General features: G+C 37.9%; 1 protein-coding gene across 3 annotated transcripts; it reads left to right on the top strand.

Annotated features, from left to right (window-relative positions):
* The first annotated feature begins 7,492 nt into the window (after positions 1–7,492).
* On the top strand, positions 7,493–20,356 carry LOC138695739 (zinc finger protein 227-like). 3 transcript variants are annotated; one of them, XM_069819888.1, is made up of 5 exons: positions 7,493–8,103; positions 9,126–9,290; positions 10,347–10,439; positions 14,664–14,710; positions 18,086–20,356. In XM_069819888.1, the coding sequence occupies exons 2-5, from the start codon at positions 9,159–9,161 to the stop codon at positions 19,179–19,181; spliced, it is 1,368 nt and encodes a 455-aa protein (XP_069675989.1). In that variant the 5' UTR covers positions 7,493–8,103; positions 9,126–9,158; the 3' UTR covers positions 19,182–20,356. The 3 variants fall into 3 exon arrangements, with proteins under 3 accessions (XP_069675989.1, XP_069675988.1, XP_069675987.1); XM_069819887.1 differs by having other exon boundaries at positions 7,493–8,134; XM_069819886.1 differs by having other exon boundaries at positions 7,493–8,171.
* Positions 20,357–22,224: the final 1,868 nt, after the last annotated feature.

Genomic DNA, 22,224 nt, shown 5'->3' with positions numbered 1-22,224 from the left:
ATTTTGAAAGTCGAATTTGGTTCACATTCATGGTCTGTGACACAACCACTCCTATCAGCGGGATTATTATTATTATTATTATTATTATTATTATTATTATTATTATTGAACACCGAAATGAAATAGGAATTTAATAAGTCGGCCTTTTCTTTGTCATCAGTTATACTTTCTCCGTTTTGATTTCGTAAAAGCACTATTCCTTCATTTTTTCCTTTTCTCCTGCGTACGTAATTATAAAACTATCTCCAATTGTTACTTTCATCTTCTTTTAAAATGGTTTTTAGAAAATTTTCCTGAGCTAACCTTTTTTCACACTCAAGTTTCTTAATTAATTCGACATATTTTTCCCAATGCTCATGGCTTCGTTTACGTTTGCTAAATGCGCGCCTTGTCTTTTTCTTTAAGTAGCGAATATAATTAGTGTAATATTCAGGGTCCGGATTTGTCTTAATTATTTTAGAAGGTACACATTTTACTAATGCCTCGAAAATTATACTCTTAAATTTATGCCACACATTTTCCATATTTCCTTCAGTCCTTAGAAAGTCATCATGCTTTTGTCGTAGAAACGTTTGTAATTCATGGACATCGGTTTTGTTGAAGTTCCAGACAGACACTGGACTTGACTTCGGATATACTGTGTTTTCCCAGAAGATTTCTAATAAGACGCTATTGTGATCACTTATTTTATGAAGACTTTCAGAGTTGATAAAGAGAGAGACAGGTCTTAGTAGGTAAACATCTAAGAGGGCATTGTCACGCGTCGGACCATTTATTACCTGCGTGAAATCTTTACGCCAGATCAATTCATTAACAAGGGTCTGTGCATCTCAATTTGTACCTGAAATCCCATTCCAGTTAATTTTCGGGAGGTTTAGATCCCCAGCAATTACTATGTTTCGGTCTTCTGATACTGTATTAAGATATTCATTTAGTTTGTGCAAAGTTAAATTGTTTAATTCACTGGGTGGTCTGTAACATGCTATTACATCTAAGGTTTCCCGCCCATTTCTTATCTGAACATTCAATATCTCAACTTCCTCATGTATCCACAGAAGATTGCTACTTATTTCTATCTTAGTACAAACGAAAACTCCCCCTCCCTTTTCACTTCTATCCTTTCTGAAGACTCTATAATCCGACGTAAAAATTTCCCTAAGCCATGATTCCGTCCCAATTATTACATCTGGATTATAAACATCGACCAAGTTCCAAAACGGAATAAGTTTATTTCTAATACTTCGGCAATTTACCTGCAGTAGTCTTAACAGGCCTGTCCTTACTTGAACATTCTGAATCTCCGTGGCATCTTGTCACTGCTGGTCTTCGACCCCTCCGACCGCAGGTAGACTCTCACCCCCTCCAACCGCCGGTAGTCGCTCGCCCTCGCCGTCCGCTGATGGTCCTTCAGTCCCGCTGCCTGCTGATGGGTCCAAGTAGGAATTTATGTAATTTTGACCTAAATGAAGTTATTGTCCAACAACCCCTTACATCACTCGGAAGCGAGTTCCAATTCCTAGCCACTGAAACTGTATAAGATGAAGAATATAAAGATGTCTTGTGGTAGGGTATAATGAGTAAATTGTTATGATGAGATCTTGTACTCAGCTGATGATATGCGGATAAATTTTGAAAATGGTCGTCGGTCACTTAGCCTTAGCCAAGACAGATTTTGGAAAGATGGGGAAGCATGATCATACTTTCGAATATTGCAAATATAACGGACGCACGCATTATGCACACGTAGCCTGCTGCTCAAATTTGCATGTAGATTACTTAATATATCGCAGTAGTCGAAGTGTGGCATCACGAGTGTTTGTACAAGGATTAATTTAAATTTATCAGGAGGAATAGTAATTTATTGAGAGCCACAGTATTGGAGCTTAACAAAATACGCGGATTTTTAATTATTACAATTTTTTGTCATATTATTATTATTATTATTATTATTATTATTATTATTATTTCAATATAAAGCAACAACTAACACGCCATATTGCTGGTATTTTGAAGTCGAAGGGCGGATTGTGCTACGAGCAGATTGATGTGTTGTTTCAGTTAGCCTGTACTCTGTTTTGAATTTGGAAGTTTGGAAAATAAAATGTGTCATCGAATAGAAGGCCTTCCTTAACAATATGTGCATCTGTAAATTTCTGCCATGTGGTATGATGTTTTGTCAATTATTTTTTTGAATGAATATATTATTTCTGATCGGATATTACGGACATTTTTAACATTTTCAGTTTTTTTTATTCTTGATTGAGAATGTTTTGGATGTTTATTAACAAAATTTGAATGCACACTATTGTAATGTCTGTTAAGATAAAAACGTTTATAACCGATTATTATTTATACGAGTATGTAAGCACATGAGAAGACAGACATGACACTATTTTTTTAAAAACCTTCACTGGCATTAATATTGCAGGGTAACCAAGTTTCTCCAGTTGCACATTATTACATAAATTAAAAAATAATTGTCAGAAATAGTTTAGTATAGGAATTATGATTGGGGCTGGAGGCACAATGCCACGGGAGTCCTTAGAAGTCTTCCGAAAATTAAAAATTTCTGACAGCACCCTGGACATGATATCCTCCACTGCACTGAAGTCATCGATTAGCATAATTAATCATCACTTATATTCTTTATAAAATGTAATTTGTCTTGTAGCCTAAATCGTTTGTTGCATTTCCAATAAATTTCTCAATCATAGCTTACCTAACTAGGGTTTCTATTAAAGAAAAAATTGAATTAAATATAAATATTAATTTAGAATTGATTAGGAGGCCGATTATGAAACGCTGGTCGGACGGCTATCAACTATCTAATAGGCCGCAATGAGTGGCTTTGAGGGTCGTGTAATGAGTATCAGTGCTTTAAAAGGTAAGAGGGAGAATGCTGCAGGCCATCGCATCGTGTTTTTCTGTATAAGGCCCTTTTAGTTCACAGTCGCCAGTCCTTCACATTTGAAAATCTCCAGACAATGTGTATAATTACTGCAATGGTGTGTACCAAGATGAGAATAAAGGTACTTTCAAGTCTTGTTTATTTCTTTTAGGTCATTTCTATTTGATTTTCAGATCATAAAGTGATCTTTTTAAACTGATTTTTAAAGTACATTTAGGTGATTAGACGTACGGTAACAGGGGCGCCATCTGCAGACCTCAACTGATGCTCTGATAATGGAAACAATAATTTGCTTGATGAATATTAGTGATGTTAGAACTTGCTCACCTTGATGTGTGATGTAATTCTTATTCTGATGAATTGCTTTATGTAATCAAGGACTCAGGACTCTTCTTCGTTCCAGCGCAGGACTGAACGTGACAGTGCCCTGTCCGCGCTTTGTGAAGCTGCAAGAGAGGCCAGTGAGCAACTCAACAGAAGTCTGAAAGAGCAAAAGAAGCGTTTCGAATGCGAAAGTTGTGGAAGGCGTTACACACGTAAGAATGACCTGAGGATCCACACGCTCGTGCACTCCGGACGCGCGCCCTACAGTTGTGACGTGTGTGGCCAGGGCTTCACGCAGCTGGGCAGCCTCAGGCGCCATGCCGCCCTGCACAGGGACGAGAGGCCCTTCAAGTGCGGTCAATGTGGCAGGAGTTTCAGACGTTCAGAAAGCCTTGAAATTCATTCCAGACACCACACGGGTGAAAAACCGTATAAATGTGACGTATGTGCAAAATGCTTCACGCAATCCAGATATCTAAGAATTCACGAATGTCTGCATACAGGCGTGAGGCCTTTCAAATGCCAGGTTTGTGGCAAGCGGTTTGTAGTGCAGGCCAAGCTAAGAGCCCACGCACGCCAGCACGCTGGCGAAGAACCAATAAAGTGCCGGGGCTGTGGGGAGATGGAACATCATCAACGGCAGCACACAGGAGAGGGGCTTTCCAAATGCAAGTGTCCAAGAAACGCAGAAGAACTCAAGGTTCACGTGAGAGAGAACTCTTTGAAATGCGATGTTTTGTGGAAAATGTCTCTTGCGTTCAGGGAATCTGAATAGAACCCCTTAAATACACTGCGTCCACTTTATTCATCTTTGTATTGAAAGAGTGTCTTACTTCAGGCGATGTTTGATATCTCTTATGATGCACAAGGCACCCGTCTTTTATTTAATTAAAAATCATGTTTCCTGGACAAAAATTACAAGTTTTACTGTATTCTGAAAATTACATTTTTTCTTTAAAATATCCATTATGTTCAGCATTTTCTCCTGTATCACCTGATACACTATTCTGTTGATCAGTAGTGTCCCCACTTGTGTTTAACAGGCTAATCAGTCTATACTTGTTCACCTCTACACATGAATCTTTCCCGGCTTCATGATATGAAGCAGTCTTGCTTTCTTTCATTGTTGAGGAAGATAAGCATTTTAAGGTATTTATTATACATATATAGCTGACACATATCTTATTATTATTTTGAATATTGGAAATAAAATCTTGCTTGTTATTCCATCTTCAACTGAAGTTTTGTTCGGATCCGTTTTTTCGACAATTTTTCTCATTTCTTGCTTCGTGAATTGTACATCATCTTCTGTAGTCAACGGTTTCTTTATTTCCTCTCACTTGTTTGTGGCAGTCCTCACCTTCCTCACATTGTGGTAGGAAGTAGTCTATCAAGTGCTGTGGTGTTTCATGTAAGGGGTCTGTCTGTAAATGATGAAGACTTTCTTGTTTTCCTGGATTCTATTTGGTAGGCTGCATTCCGCATGTTACCTGCGGTGTTAGAGTACAGTACTGCTTCCAGGAACGTATTTTGAATGCAGTACTGCTTCCAGGAACGTATTTTGAATACAGTACTGCTTCCAGGAATGTATTTTGAATACAGTACTGCTTCCAGGAACGTATTTTGAATACAGTACTGCTTCCAGGAATGTATTTTGAATACAGTACTGCTTCCAGGAACGTATTTTGAATACAGTACTGCTTCCAGGAACGTATTTTGAATGCAGTACTGCTTCCAGGAACGTATTTTGAATACAGTACTGCTTCCAGGAACGTATTTTGAATATAGTACTGCTTCCAGGAATGTATTTTGAATACAGTACTGCTTCCAGGAACGTATTTTGAAGACAGTACTGCTTCCAGGAACTTATTTTGAATACAGTACTGCTTCCAGGAACGTGTTTTCTCTTTAAATATTTTCCTCTCGAACTCACTCTTAGTTTGTAGACTTGTTTCTTCGTTGTTCTGTTTATGCCTCGTTAGTTTTGGTTCCCGATAAAGTCTTCTTGTTGCATTTGTTCTTTTTCGTATTGTTAGCTCTTTCGGCCACCATGGTAGAGTTTGCTTTTGAGTTGAGTCTGATATCCTTAAAGACTGTTTGCATGCTGCGCTGATACCTTGTTCATAGTACCTCACAATCTTTCTTATATCAGTTTCATCATTAATGATTCTACATAATTTCTTATTCAGATCGTCAATGGTGTCAATTTTTGTTTTATCCGATATTATTTCTGAGAGAAATTATTATTATTATTATTATTATTATTGTTATTATTATTATTACTATTATTACTATTATTATTATTATTATTGTTATTATTATTGTTATTGTTGTTATTAAATTCTTTGAGTTTATTATCCTTAATTATGGATTTCAGACATAGAAAACTGTCTAATTTATAAGCTTTTGTTTGCATATTTCGAAGGTAATAAAACGATGGCATGAGCGACTTTCTCCCTCACCACACTGCCATTCATTCACCAAGGATACTAACTTGTCATTAGTTATTGTGAGGTCTATGTTGTTCTTTCCTGTGTTACTCTCAAGTTTGGCTTATTCACTCCTTTTATTCAATATATATATATATATATATATATATATATATATATATATATATATATATATATATATATATATATATATTAGAACTCAGATATTCCTCGACATTTCTACTTCTTACGTTGGTAGTGACATCATACCACGTCGTTGTATGTATGTGTTACAAAATTTATGAATTACGTGTGCAATAAACTAATTCCTGAAACAGTGAAAGAGAATTCGTGAAAATAATTTATTTTATTTTAACTTCTCATTTAATGGGACTTGCACTTATGAAATTTGGTGCATGAAGTTGTGTTTCTCACACCTCTTAACTTGCACACACTGCTATATTATTCGACTGTCTGTAGTGTGTGTAACTGAATATGTATATTGTATATACGCAAATGTTAATGTCCGAGAAATTGTTGTTATAATTAATATTCTATTCACGGACCCTCCATGTGAACTGTTATAAATTATTTACGAATGAAATACATGTTGTGCATATTGAAAGAGTTTTCTTGCCTAAATAACATGTCATCTGTTCTTTAATGCAATTATCGCAAAATGAGCTTTCCCACTGGAAATGAGCCTGCCATTTTGTACATATAAATAGCAACTGTCACCCGCAGTCACCAAAATACAGAAAACACCGAGCTGCCATCAACTCAGTTGGTGAACTCAAATCGCAGTTGAGTTGGGATTGAAAGAGTGGGAACGTATGCATCTTGTTCTCATTGCTGTATTAATAGCAACTGTAGTTGGGTAGAAGTACATTTGGGTTCCTGTTGACAGTTTCACCAGTGTAGATTCTATTCTGGCAACTATCATCATCATCTTTTTAATGCCCAGACACTTGGATCAAAGCCAGTATAGTTCTCCTTTGATTTGCATATTTGCCGGACAATAATTTTATTCTATTGCACCTGAATGAAGGACTGCACAACCATTTTTGAATGGTTTCCTGGAACATGTGCACCTGCATATCTCATTGACAACTGCACAGTATTAGCAGCAATATAAAGTGATGTGGGGGGTTTTAATCGAAATCATAATCATTTTGTTTATTTAAAATAAAAGTAGCCCTACCGGATGTAGGATATTGTTCGACAATTTGAAGAATGTACTATGTATAAATGAGGGTTTGCAGTTTTAAATCTTTTGTAGGCAGGCTGAATGTTACTTCAGTGCACAGACCAATGTGTGGTGATGAGACCCCCCTTTCCTGGCATTTCATTAGCTCAGCCCTGTGCCGTGAATGATCCATTGGTGTGCCGCAAGAAAATGAAAATAGTGAAAGTTTTAATAGCAAAAATAGAGAAAATAAAACTGAAAAGAGGAGCAAAAAAAAAGTGAGAACACAAGTACACGCACCCAGGTTGTAAGTTACAATATCACACCAGCACTAAGAGTCGTTATTAATCTATTGCGCTGAATCTCAAGCTATGCACAGTCCTAAGGTTCGCTGCAGGCTAGTCCCCTCAATGTGTCGTCAGAATTGTTGGCAGTATGACGTAGATGTCTAATATAGGGACATGGGAGAACCTGGAGAAAAATCCGTTACAAGTGTCACTATGGACCAACATAAAAACAAATATGTTTTACATATTTCATTTTTAAAATATCTCCTATAGTTAGAAACCACTAGTTTAAAATATATTAATGTGCTGCGAAATTTTCAATTACAACTTTCGTGTGCCACATGTTGAAAAGGGTTGAAAAACGCTGGTGTAGACTGGTACTGGTAATGAGAAATACGGTTTACTTTAAAAAACATTCCAACCATCTAAAAGGTTCAAGTATAGGATATTGCTAATGAAAGTAGGTTTGGAGTAAGTTCTGTTGTCTTTAAATTAGTTAAACATATAAATTATTAAACAATTTTGCCGCCCTCCATTGAGAATCACGGGATAAGCTATAAGAATGAACCTGGGTAGGTATGGAATATAGATATACTTGGTTTTTTGAAAGATGGGACATGACAGTTAAGCGGCCAAGCTTGGAACTACAGTGCTATGTTGCCAATATGGACTACCATGCTGCCAGCTGATGGAAGCTAGCAATTGTCGTTAAGATGGCTGACGTGACGATGACCGAGACCGAGGCTTCAAATAATAAGTATCATCAAGGTGGCTCTGCTGTAAATATTACAGATTTGATTATCTTTTTAAGAACGGCACGGAAGAGTTTGTTATATATAATATCCAGTAATTTGCGAAATATTGATGTGACAGACTGTTATCACATACGATACAAATTACTCCCTATATATTTGTTGAAAACGACCAGATTTCTATGCTATATCGCTCCTTCGTTCACATTATCTATAGGTACCAGTATGTAGGGGTTATGTACGTCGAGGTAACAACAATGCAGTTGCTTACAAGTTCATCTAAACGTAAAGTATTTAATGAATTAATTAAGCTTACCCGAATTATTTGGTTTTTGATATTCTTTATTACGCTATAACCACTTTAACTTTATATTTAACACCAAGAAACTTATTTAACATAGGCAGTATCTGTTGATTTCTTTGCTTTTATGTAATTACAAAATAGTAGGCTAAAGAATGCATAGTCTTGTAAAACAAACTATTTCCATTAGAGCGGATTCCGCCGATTTTGGAATAGACACCGACGCACTTAGGTTAAGCTAGTTTAGGGTTTTAGTATTCCGTCAAGATGAAGGTGAAAGCGATTGAGTGTGATTTTTTGTTTTCTATGTTGGTAGTTCAAGTACGTTGGTGTCTATTCCAAAATCGGCGGAATCCACTCAACGCTCGTTTCACCAAGTTATTATCTTTGAAGAAATTAAGTTTACAGGTTACAGTAATGTAAAGTAATGTGTTGAGTGTTACGAATGTACAGTAATTCGATCGATGAGACGTTTTTGTTTACATTCTCCTCTCGCAAGTGTTGCTAAGTGGATGATTGCAGTTACACCCACTGCGGAGCTATGACCTCAAGGAGCGTAGCAGCGTTGCAACACGTTACATTTCGTATTAAAAACTTATTGGACAAAACTTGTTTCTATTGACTTGACCTCTTAGCCCTGTGAATTAATATATGTTCCCTTCAACCACGCAGGCCTGTAAGTTATCATAAATTTGGCAGTTGGTTATTTTCTTGGTAAGTAGTGATAGGCCATTCTATCTTCCATCTCAGTATAGAAGCTACAATAGAACGACACTTGTCCAACCCAACATGAACCTCAAAGTGATGCTTGAAGTATTAGCTATAAATAGTAACTATTTTCGATACATTTCTGTACATACTTATATGTAAATACTAACTATATCAATGTTTTGTATGAACTCAAATTTTGAATTCTGACCTGTTCACATTCTGGACAGGAATATCTATTCTGTTTTCAACCCTGCTAAGTGATGGACGTGATGAAGATAGAACCAGATGATAACCCAATTGGTGACACATATCAGCGTATGCCACAGGAAGTCCCGTTGGCATTAAAATTAGGTCACGACATGAATGTGCAAGAGAAGAACCATGTGTCGGAGGTAAAGTATATTAATATAATTATAAATTTCGCTGCTTATTTAGGTCATGTTAAAAAACAAACAGTTTGAAGGTAAGAGATACTTCCATTTACGGTTTAAATTTGGGAAGTCAGGCTATTCAATCTGTCTGCCACACAGAGATCATGTGTTAGGCATAGGCTACGGGTGGATACACTGTAGAGAAAGCTCAATGCGGCCACCGACTTTTGACCAAGCCTCCCACAGATTTCTGTTTTGGAGGCAGCTCGCTCTCAGTGATACAAAGTTCATTGTCACACCACACGCCTGTTTTTTCACCGCACAAAGGTGATTCGAGTACATGATTGGATTTCTCCATACCGATGATTTTGTGAGGGTATGTGTCCATTTAAATGAAAATAGGCCTCATCAGAAAAATAAATTAATGTCGGATCAATTTCCTCAGTATTTACTTTCTCTAAAATCCAATTACAAAAATGCAACCTTTTATTGGGATCTTGTTCATTTAACCTTTGAAATACCGGAATTCTGTTTGGCTTCAATTTAAGTAATTTTGTTGCTTGACGAGCGACTCGTAACTTACTTCTGTTTCCTGCGCGAAACGCTTAAGAGATTTTTGCAGGTGAGCTCCAGCCTCCGTCCTGTCTCGTCTAAGAACAGGTCTCCTCCTCTGTATTTTACGATCATTTACTGAATCTGTCTGTTTGAGTTTTTTTGGTTAGGTTGTTAAGGATGTTCTGTCGTGTTCTCGCACAAGATTTTCTGTATTTTAGGTACGTAGTAAGCATATACACACGTTCACGTAACGAAAATCGCATTGTAGCAACGTCGAACACACACACAACACGACACGACTAATTCAGATGATAAACTAACTGACAATTGTCACTGTATGGCTCGGCATTTGATAGTGGAAGCAGGCGGGAAACATACTGGCTGCGCGGGCAACGCGGCAAATGAAAACCCTGCGGTGTAATAAAACATTGTCACTGTAGCCTGTCATAATTTTATAACCAACAAGAACAAGTTATTAATGTTTAATAGGAAGAGAACTGATTAATGTCGCATGTGTTTCAGGTAAAGATGGAGTGTGTGAAGTCCAGCTGTGACCTCAGATCTGAGCAGAATTCATTTTCAGCTACTTGTCCTTTGGCGATGTGTGGATCTCAGGTGAGTGGGTGTGATTATGATGGGTATTATTTCTTTCTATTAATTTCGCTAGATACACAATTTTATTTTCTATTTTACCATAACTTAGTTTACTATCTTTGTTTTGAAAGAACAGATTACGAGCAAATTAACTAAAAAACATTAGATATAAAATACGAAAATTTGGGCTACATAAATCTTTTTGCACAGAAATAACACATACTGTGTGTTTTACAACGGTTTTGTAACTAGCGATTAGTTTATTTTAAAAAATTTTATTTTTATATAATTCTTTTTATACAATGAGAAGTAGCCATGAAGACAAAGAATAATGAACAAAAGATGCAAAAAAAAAAAAGAAAAAAGAAAATTAATAAAATGATTATCTTCACCAAACATAAATGGTGAGCAAGTATAAATTAACAATTACAAAACAATGAAGCATCAAGCTGAAATCTATAACAAAAATTTTGAAACCACTGAAATAAAACATATCTGGCTATACAAATGATGTCTAAAAATTGCTATAAAATCTTTCATTGCCTTTAAGCTTATATCGTCAAGACCGAAATCTTTTAAAATTTGGGCCGTCAGAATTGGTATCGTGCCTCCAGCTCCAATGAGAAGGCGTCTGATTTCTGTATCATCAAGTTGGTAGCGTTCTTTATAGTAGGGAGATATATTCACCTTTTCTCTTCGTCTACTTCCTGTGGTCTGAGATGATTCTCACACCTAATTGTAGGAAGTAAAATATATCCCTTCTTAGCAGGCGGTTTCATGTGTACGCGTCCAGTACTCTCTTTGCTGGACTTTTTCGAATACTGTATAGTCCTTTTCGCGCAACGCAGTGGCAATAGAATGATGGCGGCTGTTACAGAGGATTTCACCAAATGGACAGGAACCCAAGACATGAGGCAAGGTTTCTATGTGGCAGTGGTTATTGTCTGGATGGCTCGTACCAGTACCAAATTGGCTCTCATCTTGAGGCCATCTCTCCACTCGGTAGAAGATGAACCATTGTGTCATCTTGTCCAGGTGTTAGCTGGTGTAAATTTTCGATACAGGCAGACACTTTTTCCTTTTTATCTTCATTGACACCAATTGTCAATTTTTTTTCTTAATGTACTCCGTACCTTTCTTGAGTCAAATAATCCTTCTCAATACTGAAGACGACCAACAGTTTCAGCAGAGATATCAATATTTAGATTATGGAAACATATTTCGAGTTCATGTTTCAAATTCCTGGTGCAGTTTACATGCTCTGTTTCCGACTTCATGAATATGTTGATGCCAACAAAGTTGCATGATGGCTTCTAGTGCCTTACATAGAGCATGGCACCTGGAATATCTGTAGGAAGGGAAAGAATCTCTCTTAGAATACACTTGATCATTTTATCAGCATCATGTCCAAGGGTACCGTTAAGGGGTAAGATCAAGATAGGACAGATGGAAGTATTATGTATATTGAATTTTTTTTATCAGCCTGTAACCATGGGCTAGATGCCAAGATATCAAGCTTTTGTACTTTCACTGAATCGAAAACAATGTCATTATCGAAATTGACTGCCAGGTATTTAATGCATCAATACATTTTGGTCTTCAGGTCAACATCACTTTCTGGGTCGCCATTTTTGTTAATTCAGTTTCTGTAACATCTGCAATCCCATGACTGTAAGATGTGTCAGGTGCTCGAAAGTGGTATATTCATAATGACTGCAGATGGTAGAGTCACTTAGCTCTTTAAACAAGAGACTATATAATGTTGGCGAGCCCTGCATCGCACCCCACACGAGAGTCATAGTTCGGATCTATCTTTCTGTAGATTACATACGTGGTACAGTCATTAAGTTCTGACACTGACGCCTGAAGGGTAGGCACCCACAAGAATCTGGATGTCTCAGAAGATGCCGCGTGATACGGCGTACACTTAAACAGATCGACATCCTCCCTCAATATAGTCGCCGTTGGCCGCTATGCACGTCTGCCAACGTTGGTGTAGCTGCTGAAGCACCGCTGAAAGATGTTGGCAGGAAGATGCCATATGGCTTCTCTTGTGGCAGTCATGACCTTTTCGGCCGCATAAAAATTACGCCCTCGTAGGATTGATTTCATGAGGGGAAAGAGAAAAAAAATCGCATGGTGCGAGATCAGGTGAGTACGGAGGGTGTGGCAAAACAGCGACCTGTTGCCTTGCAAGTTCCTCTTGGACAAGGATGGAGTGATGTGTAGGGGCGTTGTCGTGTAGTAACAGCCAATTCTTCCTATGCCAAAGCTCAGGACGCTTACGACGAATTGAATTGCTTAAACGGCCAAGAATCTCTTTGTAGAGGATCTTGTCTACAGTTGCACCTTGTGGGATGAATTCTATGTGAACAATTCCATTTGAATAAAAAAAACTGTTAGAGCATCACCTTGCCTTTTGACCTGTCTTGTTGCGGATTTTTCTGTCGTGGAAATAATGGCGTTTTCCAGGTGGCGGATTGTCGCTTCAGTTGCGGATCGTAAAGGAAACACCATGTTTCGTCTCCAGTTATGATCGGTTATAGCAGTTTCGCCTAATTTCTGACAGAACGTGACGTTTGCCCGTTGCTCAAACTGCAACATACTCGAGTTCCGACGCGCGCATTCAAATCACCGTCACAACAAAGACCGTAGTTCTGCTTACAGTGCATGCACTCGACTGTCTCTTGTTGGGTCGAGAGACTAACTGACAAGGTATCATACCATGGCGCCACCTATGCGCTATAGTGCACCACAACGCCACTATGCGCTCAGTATTAGAACTTAATGACTGTACGACGTATTGCATTTGATAATTTGGTTGTAATAGAAGAGGCCTGCGATGTTTTTTTTTTTTTTCAAAAGTTCATGACTGATATTGTCATATGCTTTACTCTCAGTGCAGTACAGTCCTTTTTCAATATATTTGATGATCCAAGACTGATCTAAGGAGCCTCTTTGGTGTTTACTAAATTCGATAAAAGTTTTCAATTTAGAATCCAACGCCTTTCTGATGATGGAGCACTTGGTTACAGATAGGGACCTGAATTTGTAGCATCTATTTTTTTTCAAAATTCGCATCTATTTTTTCTGAAATTAGCATCATCTTTTGTACTCTCTCATGATCAGTTACAGTAGCATGTGTCTCACAAATTCCACCAACTCTGCCAACCTAACTAGAATAACTGTCCAACTCTGCTCCGATCTCAAAAGGAAATGGCCGAGTAACTCGCTGCCAAGCCCATATCGAATATTTTTTTTTTCATCCATTGCCACCAGGTTGTCTTTTCGACATTGCTGGTCTTCTCTCCTGGCCGTGGCTTAATTGTAACCCACTTCTGGGGCGCCTGGAAGGCGAAGTTACATTACCCCGATGATGTGATAGCATGATTATGATAATGTAGTGCCAGGAGAGGTCTTAAATCTAAACTTAACCTAAATTCCAGACCATGGACGAACACAGGAATAATCCCCTTTTAAGAAAAAATTCCTGTGCTCTAACCGGGAATCGAACCCGGGATCTCATGAACTATAGCCAGAAGCTCTGACCACTAGACCATGAGGCTGGTCCATATCGATACAGAACTTGATAACCGATATTATGATATGTATAACATTTATCGAATCAAGCAGGCAGTAATTGGTAATGAGACAGGTTTTTAGTATTTAATGTTTGTATGTATATGTAATGCGCTTTTCACTTAAAAAATAGCATTTCACTGATAAATCACTATGAAATGGCATTTTCTCGTGATTTCGCAATTTGATAGGAAATTCGCATTTTTTCGCACTTTCAATTCTGTTAAAAAATCATGCTAAACCACCTTACAGATGAAAAAAAGTAAAAAGTACTTTGTGCCCCACAATTAAAAAAATTGCGGATTTCTGAAATGCGAATTTTACATGTCCCTAGTTATAGGCTCTAATTTCATAGTTCATGTTCGTCTCCTTGCCAGAAGATCCTCGGTATGGAGCTGTGCTACCGAAGGTAGAGAGCCTGTCCATGCACCACTCTGTTTGTAACGTGTCATAGACTTTGTGAATGTGGTGTGTATATGTAAATAAAATAATGAAGTACCTTTCAAACAATGAGTGAGACACTGCTATCGCGCAAGAAATTTGGAATATTGCAAGATATTAGTGCAAAATGCTGTGCATGGTGTTGTAGAAGGAATTGTGTTTGTTGTACAAGAGAATGGTAGACATATTCGTCGTGTTGATGTTCCTGTTTAATATTATTTGCAGGAAGACAGACACGTCGTGCAGGAGGAGGATGCTGTCGCTGATAAGAGGTGGGTGTGATGTGCAGGTCTTAATTTTCCTGTCTTAAGATTCAATGACGTGACAGTGAAGAACTTTAATCTGTAATATTCTTGAGGTGAAGAATTGAAGAATGTTCATTTAATGTCAGATTATTTTTAGAGATTGAAATATCACAGGTTGTTCAGACTAGTGTACAATTTTATCACCTATTGTATTGATGAACTGGAAGCATTAACTTTACTGCTTTTCCTGCCAGTCAGGCAGTGTTGCCTAGTTGTATTGTTGACATTCCGTCGCTGTTAGTTGTGATAATTTAAATATTACAAAATATTGTAGCCACGAAGATGAGACATAAGAACTATTATTTTTGGATAGATCTGTCTTTATTTTTGTCAGTCGCCTGTAATCAAGAGCTTTCCACTTGGCTGCTTATGCGGGCCCAATTTTGAAAAATTGTTCATCTCCGGTAGTTGCCTGTGCCCAGAAATTTCTGGTTATAACGAGAGGTAGCCCTTAATGAATAAAAGCAAACCTAAAATTAAATGAAATTTATTTGGTGAAGAAAGAAAGAAAATTAAATTTTTCGGGATTGTATTAAAAGTGAATAAGTTAATTTATGAATGTGCAGCAACTACTCAGCCTAAATGTCCCTCCCACAATTTCAACAATATTCCTTGCCTTCAGACTCTCTGCTTGTTCTCTAAATAGTAAACTTCGTAAATGGAAGTTCATGAAGGTATTTGACACAAAACTGAACTAGATAGATGGTTTATCAAACTTCTTGTAATAAGGAAAAATCTTTATTCTGAATTCGTCCAGTACATTAATTTCATTGGAAGAACTTTGAATGTACAGATACGGAATTAAAGAATGGGCTCAGTCTTGGTAGCACTCCTCTTCAATGTAGGCAACAAGCTTCGCAGAACTGTCCACAAGTAGCATACATTTAGGCGTTCTTGTTTGCTGCACATGCGCAATGAGTTGTATCTGGAACTTAGGAAAATTAGATGGCCCAAATTTTGATTCTGGGTCTGTACAAATGTTCTTTCGTGCTCCTTGATTTGAGCGATCACATAACCATAAATGCTCATGTCACTATCCACGTTACAGTTTCCCGTAAGCTGTCATTGAAATTCATGCACAATGTGGGAGGTAAGATTTTGGGTGTGTGAAAACTATTCATATTGAATGCGTAGTCGTGACAGTCTTCAGACTGGCCTCATTTTAATGTTCGGTATTTCGTATATCTATACCCTTCAAAAACACGTTCAATTCTTGCTTTAATATGAAACTATTTCCTATGCAAGTATGTCCACAATTATGTGGAATCAGCGCGAAGGCATTTTGGCTGACATCATTGTGTTCAAATGCAATCATAATGGGACATTGAAACGAGGCAGTTCATGCAGATACAATTATGATGGAAGATTTGACTAAGCTTACATTTGTAATCATAGGTCTGGCAGACCGCTCAGGTTGGCAGCATTGCTCATATAAGGATGTATGCGAGATTTAGTATCTTTATCAGTCTACATGAAAATGATGTAGCTCTGATGATTGTTGAAAATGACTGAATTTTTCATAAGATGTCAATGTGGCGTCTGATATCTGAGTGTTTATAAATAACATAGCACAAACTTTTTACATTATCAGAATGAGTCATGTTCCTTCACTCAAACTTCTGCCGGATGGCTATTAAGTTATTGCAAAACATTCGTCTGAGAGACTACTAGTTGGTGTGGGCAGAAATACTTGAGGCAACTGAGCCACCCAACTTGTCGTAAGCTCTGTTCTGTGTGAACGTATCAGATCTAAATTACGTACAATCCTAGATACTTTACAAGTCCCAGCAAGGAGGCAGTGTGCCTGAACAGAGAAGGAGCGACCGGGTTCACAAGAGAATAAATAGTTGAGGTAATAAAATTATTTTGTTTCGTTGTATATCTGATCATGTGCACGGCCTTCTTTCTGAGACTTATAAAGTATCACTGCGGCAAAATTTTTTCCTAAGACTGTACGACCTACCTGGGGTCTTTTCTGACCACGGACAATTTTTGTAACTTTTAATTCAATTTTTGTTTTCTTATTATTTTGTATGTGCCATATGATGTGTTATATCATTGTGTTGTTTTCCTCATTGACTACAATCAGTAATTCCATATGATTGAACCTGTATCCAGTGCAGAACATTATTGAAGCAGCAATGAGTACATTGCAGCAACACCTGGAGCTAGTACAGAGTCGATTAAATAACTTCAGATGAACAAAACGAAATAAAATGGGAAGTAGCGCACAACCTAGTTGGGGTCTTTTGTGAGCCCAAGTCCAAATTGTTCGAAAATCAATTACAAATAAATATGTAAAAAAAAATACATACACAAACTAATTTAGAGAGTGTAATAGACGCAATTCTGCCAACTTGCAGGCGTATGTAAAAAGTATAGATTCAGAAAAGACCCCAGATAGATTTCGAGTGTTAACATTATTTGTTATGATGACTTCTGAAAGGTATCCAATATAAAAAAGATATACTTCAATCGGTTAGATGCTAATCATCAGGTCCAAATATAAAAGAACGCATTAAAAATCTTTCCCTGGGTTTTTGCTCCTCCTACTGAAATCTTGAATCTTGGCCGGGACTTAACTTCTCCTTTGCACATTCGTAACAGAGTGCCAGCATCATCAATTTTACAAAATCCTAATGAAAAAGTTAATTTTGAACAGGATCAGTCATAGAGAATAGCTGTACGTAACGATCCAAACAGTAATTTTTTTTTCCTTTCTCTCCTTCCTTCCACTTGAAGACGAAGGGAGAACCACCCTTCGAAACGTTGTGTCTTAATTTTTTGATTGTGACAACCAGCAATGGAAATAGTCCAAACCCCTCACCTAAACATTAATCTTGACGAGCTTATTAATTATTTTACACTTTCTCTGCTAAATGTTAAATACTTCAACAAAGTTTTCATATGTAACCATTATTTAAAATCTTTCAGTATGATGCATTTATGTGGGTTACGTGATAGGAGTCTCTTTCTCTGGGCTTATTATTCATTTAAACATAAGATGTAAGGGTTGCAGAGATAGAAAGCGTAATAAAGTAAACAAAAACTAGTGTTTATTGCACATCCTTATGCTTTGCTGCACCACCTAAGTTCTTGTGCCAACTGGCAACCTTGACTGTGCTCAGTAAAGATTGTCAAAACATCGGAAGAGGTTTGCTTAGTTCTTATTGATAGCCAATTAGAGTTTGTTATGGAGAATGCAGATGGATGCAAATATAAAGTCGGCCAGTTGCAGCACCAGACAATGAGGACTGCAGTACTTCTGTTTTTATTTTGGGGACCTTTCATCTAGAAGCTTTCACTTTATTGAAGACATAAAACGTATCTTATTCTTTCCAGCACTAGCAATGACAAAGGCGCGTTGCTGGCAGATACGGCAGAGCAATGCCCTGGTCGTGTTCCATCAGGAGGAAGTGCTGGTGAAGAAACTGTAGAGGAACGGAATTGTGAAGAATTGTTTAAAAGGAAGATCTATCGTATTGATGTACACGACAATTCAATTAAGTGCGATATTTGTGGGAAGACTTTTGGATATAAGAGAAATCTCATGAGGCACTTGCACGTTCACTCTCGTCAAAGTGATTGGCAATGCGATATCTGTGGGAAGAGTTTCACAAAATCGGAAAGTTTGAAATATCATTCCTATCAACACACTGGCGAGAAGCCTTTCAAATGTGACGTATGTGGGAAGTGTTTTCCGCGCAGGGACAGCCTGAGTATCCATGCTCAGCAGCATTCAGCGCCATCAGCTTACAAGTGTGACGTTTGCGGGAAAAGTTTCACTCAGTCGACAAATCTGCGACGTCACGCATCGCTGCACAGCGAGGACAAACCTTTTAAATGCCGAGAATGCGGCAAATCTTTCCGGCGTCCGGATAACCTGAACTTGCATGTGCGTCAACATTCCGGAGAAAAACCCTTCAAATGTGAGGAGTGTGGAAAATGTTTCGCGCAGTCTACATACCTGAAGTCGCACGAATGCGTTCGTCCCGGCGAAAACCCTTACAAATGCGATGTTTGTGGAATGTGTTTCCCAAAGTCCCAAACCTTAAAAATTCACCTACGTCACCACACCGACAAAAAGCGTTGCGGATGTGATGTATGTGGGAAGAGTTTCTCAACGCGGTCCAATCTGAAAGCCCATACACGCCTTCATACAGGCGAGAAACCTTTCAAATGTCTGGACTGTGGTGGACAGTTTTCAAATTCGAAGAGCCTGAAAATCCACCAGCGTGAGCACACGGGAGAGCAGCCGTTCAGGTGTGGCGTGTGCGGCCGGGGCCTGAGGGACTCTGCGCACCTCCAGTTCCACGTGCGCCAGCACACGGGCGAAAGACCTTTCACATGTGCCTTCTGTGGCAAATCTTTCTCGCACTCCGGAAGTTTCAAAGTGCATGAACGTTCGCATACCCGGGAAAAAACCTTTAAAATGTGATGTATGCGGTAGCGAATCCAGCAGATGCTGCATACATGCGAAAACCTTTTAAATGTCACGTCTGAAGAAAATGCTTTCTAGTTATGAGTAAAAATTTATAAACGCAGACACCTTGCAACTGCAGTGCTTACGGGAAATGTTTCTACTTCTGGGAAATTTAGAACGCCCACGGCCGCATACACACATCTGTAAATGACAAAAATAAAGACTCATCTATCCAAAAATGATATTTATTTTATACACAAAATAAAATGCTACGTTGCCCAAAGAATTACCACTAACATATCACACTTTCCTAACTTTGCGGAATTTCAACTATTTCTTAATGCTAAATCGTAAAATATGGAGCAGGACATTTTGGGATTAAAATATGTTATTTAATGCGACCTTTTAAAATATTGCTATCTGTTTTGATCCATCCTTTAAAGTCTAGGAGTTAAGTCTTCTTTTTTTTTAGAGTTTGCAACTTTGATGTTGCGAGGATACTGTTATAACCTTAGCAACTGCAGGCGCGTGACTAACGCGCAGATAGACATGTCTACAGGAAGCAAGCTGGACTGCCATGGCATGCATAAGCGTCCCCTTATTGCTGAAGAAGGGATATGGTCGGTGGAGTTAGCTGACAGTCCTCCAGGCTAGGTCACGTGGACCTGCTAACCTATGGTAGGTGGGTCCTCCAAACAGTTTAGGGCTGTGTATAGGTGGTGTAACCGTCGTGATATAAGAATATGATTCCTACATTAAATGGTTTCACATAGTCTTCCAGTCGAAGCTTTAGGAAGGTATTGTTTCTTCTGGCCTCAAGCAGAATAAAGACGGTAACATTAAGATTCTGCAAGGGAAGGCTAGAAGCCTTTCTCCATCCAAAAGAACAGAACTTATTGCAGATATTAAATTTGACATATTTATCAGTCAAGAGGCGAAACTTAACATCTGATCAACTGCAAAACGTCAAATTCATTATTCAAAATGAGACAGGAAAGCAACAGAATATTACTTGGAGTTAAGAATACAGTAACATCAATTTCTCCTTTCAAAGCTTTAAGAAAATAGAGACTTTCTTTTTCATTGCTAACTCTTTAGTATCCTATTAGTACTTTATAGTTGTGCTAACTGATGGAGTTACTTGTCAATAAAGTGATGCTGAAACTTGTGTTCGGGTTACTGCCCAGCAACAGTCCTGATATATTGTATTTTGTATTTGTTAAGATTGACTAATTAATATTAACCCTGCACACTCACATTCATACAAATTTCCAGACACTCAGGCAATTTTTCTTCATGAAAAATTCATCGAGAGACCAGCCCAGGAATCGAAACCGGGACCTCCAGATCTGGAAGGCAGATCTCTAATGTGAAAACTGTAGAAAATAAAAACTAAGAATTGCACTTATTTCATCCCGTAACTGCTCTTAGGCCCCCAAAAGGATCGAGCCTCCATGTTAGAGAAGCAATGTTATACTCCATCTTACGGGTCTCACCATGAAAAATTTCAGAAACACTTCTCTGTACTATCCGTAGTAGGCTACCGTGTTGGTTAAAGAGAAATGGAAGGTCTTTTTCTCTACTTGTTATGTACAATTATACTGTAATACTGAAAAATATTATGTACAGTAGTGGCAAAAAAACCAGACCGATCCTTGTAGGTGATTTCAGAACCCTGTTCACTCCAGAGCACGATAGATTGGTAACTAAGACTTTCATGGTTCGAATCCTGCCAGGGAAGGAAACTTTTTTTCTTGTTCCTTATGCAAATTTATTCCCAGTACTTTTCAGTTCCTGGTAAAATTCATGTTCTGGGAATAATAAGTTAATTAAGTAGTAAAATATCGCTTCAATCGAAAAGTATTGGGAATTATAGGTTATGGAGGCGGGCCCAAAGGCTTGCACTGCAGCCAGAGGCTTACTGTGCTTACCACTTCTACTCTGTGAAAGATTGGGTAGCTGAACGGCCGCGCTCTTGTACAAATACAGCGCACCGCACCGTGAACTGAACCCAGGCTATGGTATGGATGATGATGATTTCTGAATTAATGATGGCGAAATGAGTCCGAGGTCCAACGCCGAAAGTTACCGAGCAATTCTGCTTCGATTGATTGAGGGAAAACCCGGAAAAAACCCAACCAGGATTTGAACCCCGACCCACAATCCACTGCTGTGTCCAAGCACACCTCATTGCAGTACCTATCTATTGTTGAATCGAATATGCCGTGATTATGACGATAACGTTAACGTGGACCTGTCTGCAGTTGATGTGGTACTAATATTCTGGGAGATTTATTAACTATATCTTTTCCGTTTGAATCTTTGTAAGTATCAGATTTTGTAATGAACTTATTTTGAAACGTTGAGCGCAATCCACCGGTCACTTCCAGTTATTCGTCGAAGTAATTTTAGCAATAAACTGCTTGTACTTAGATCTCAAGGAAACCTAAACACTACATAATATGTATTTATCTTTAGTAGCCTGTAACAAAAATATATGTTAGACCATCTCGGAAAGCAACACTTACCTGGCAGGCGCATTTATGTATAATACCTCAATATTATTTGGACCTTTTTAAAATACGTTTTGAATGTAGACAATACAGTTAGGTTATGTGCAACCTTTTCAAATTTGCCTCACAATGATGTGTCATTTTTCGGAACAAGACGCCTATTTCGCGTCGGAATTATATTGGAAAGTTACTGTTAAAATGGTGACAGGCATGTGTTATTACCTCAATAAAAGTCGTTACTATGGTAGTAACAATATAATTGCTATCAATTTCTTATTTTTTCTCTTCATTTGTATGTTTCTATATAAGTAGGTAGGCTATCTTGAAATAAAACGATATGGCCTTGGCCATGCTGTACGTTTTATGTTATTAATACAGCAACATATATATATATCTAGTTCCTTTAACTGAGTTTTATACCTTTGGATTACCTCTACATTAGTGAATAAACTTAAGATAAACTCACTTTTAGACAAAATAAAACTTGGGGTGCACTATTTTTAAGTTTTAAAAACGAAAAAACAAAAAGAAACAAAATCATTGTA

Source organism: Periplaneta americana, chromosome 3 (assembly GCF_040183065.1).
Source record: "Periplaneta americana isolate PAMFEO1 chromosome 3, P.americana_PAMFEO1_priV1, whole genome shotgun sequence".
NCBI classification, from domain to species: domain Eukaryota; kingdom Metazoa; phylum Arthropoda; class Insecta; order Blattodea; family Blattidae; genus Periplaneta; species Periplaneta americana.
Note: the sequence above shows the minus strand (reverse complement) of the source record. Positions and strands in the feature narration are given on the sequence as shown.

Bases quoted from the DNA above. Each gene is read 5' to 3' on its own strand.
- LOC138695739 (XM_069819888.1), top strand. From the start codon at position 9,159: ATGGACGTGATGAAGATAGAACCAGATGATAACCCAATTGGTGACACA. The intron at 10,440-14,663 runs GTGAGTGGGTGT...TATTATTTGCAG, and splicing joins TGGCGATGTGTGGATCTCAG to GAAGACAGACACGTCGTGCA. The intron at 14,711-18,085 runs GTGGGTGTGATG...TATTCTTTCCAG, and splicing joins GATGCTGTCGCTGATAAGAG to CACTAGCAATGACAAAGGCG.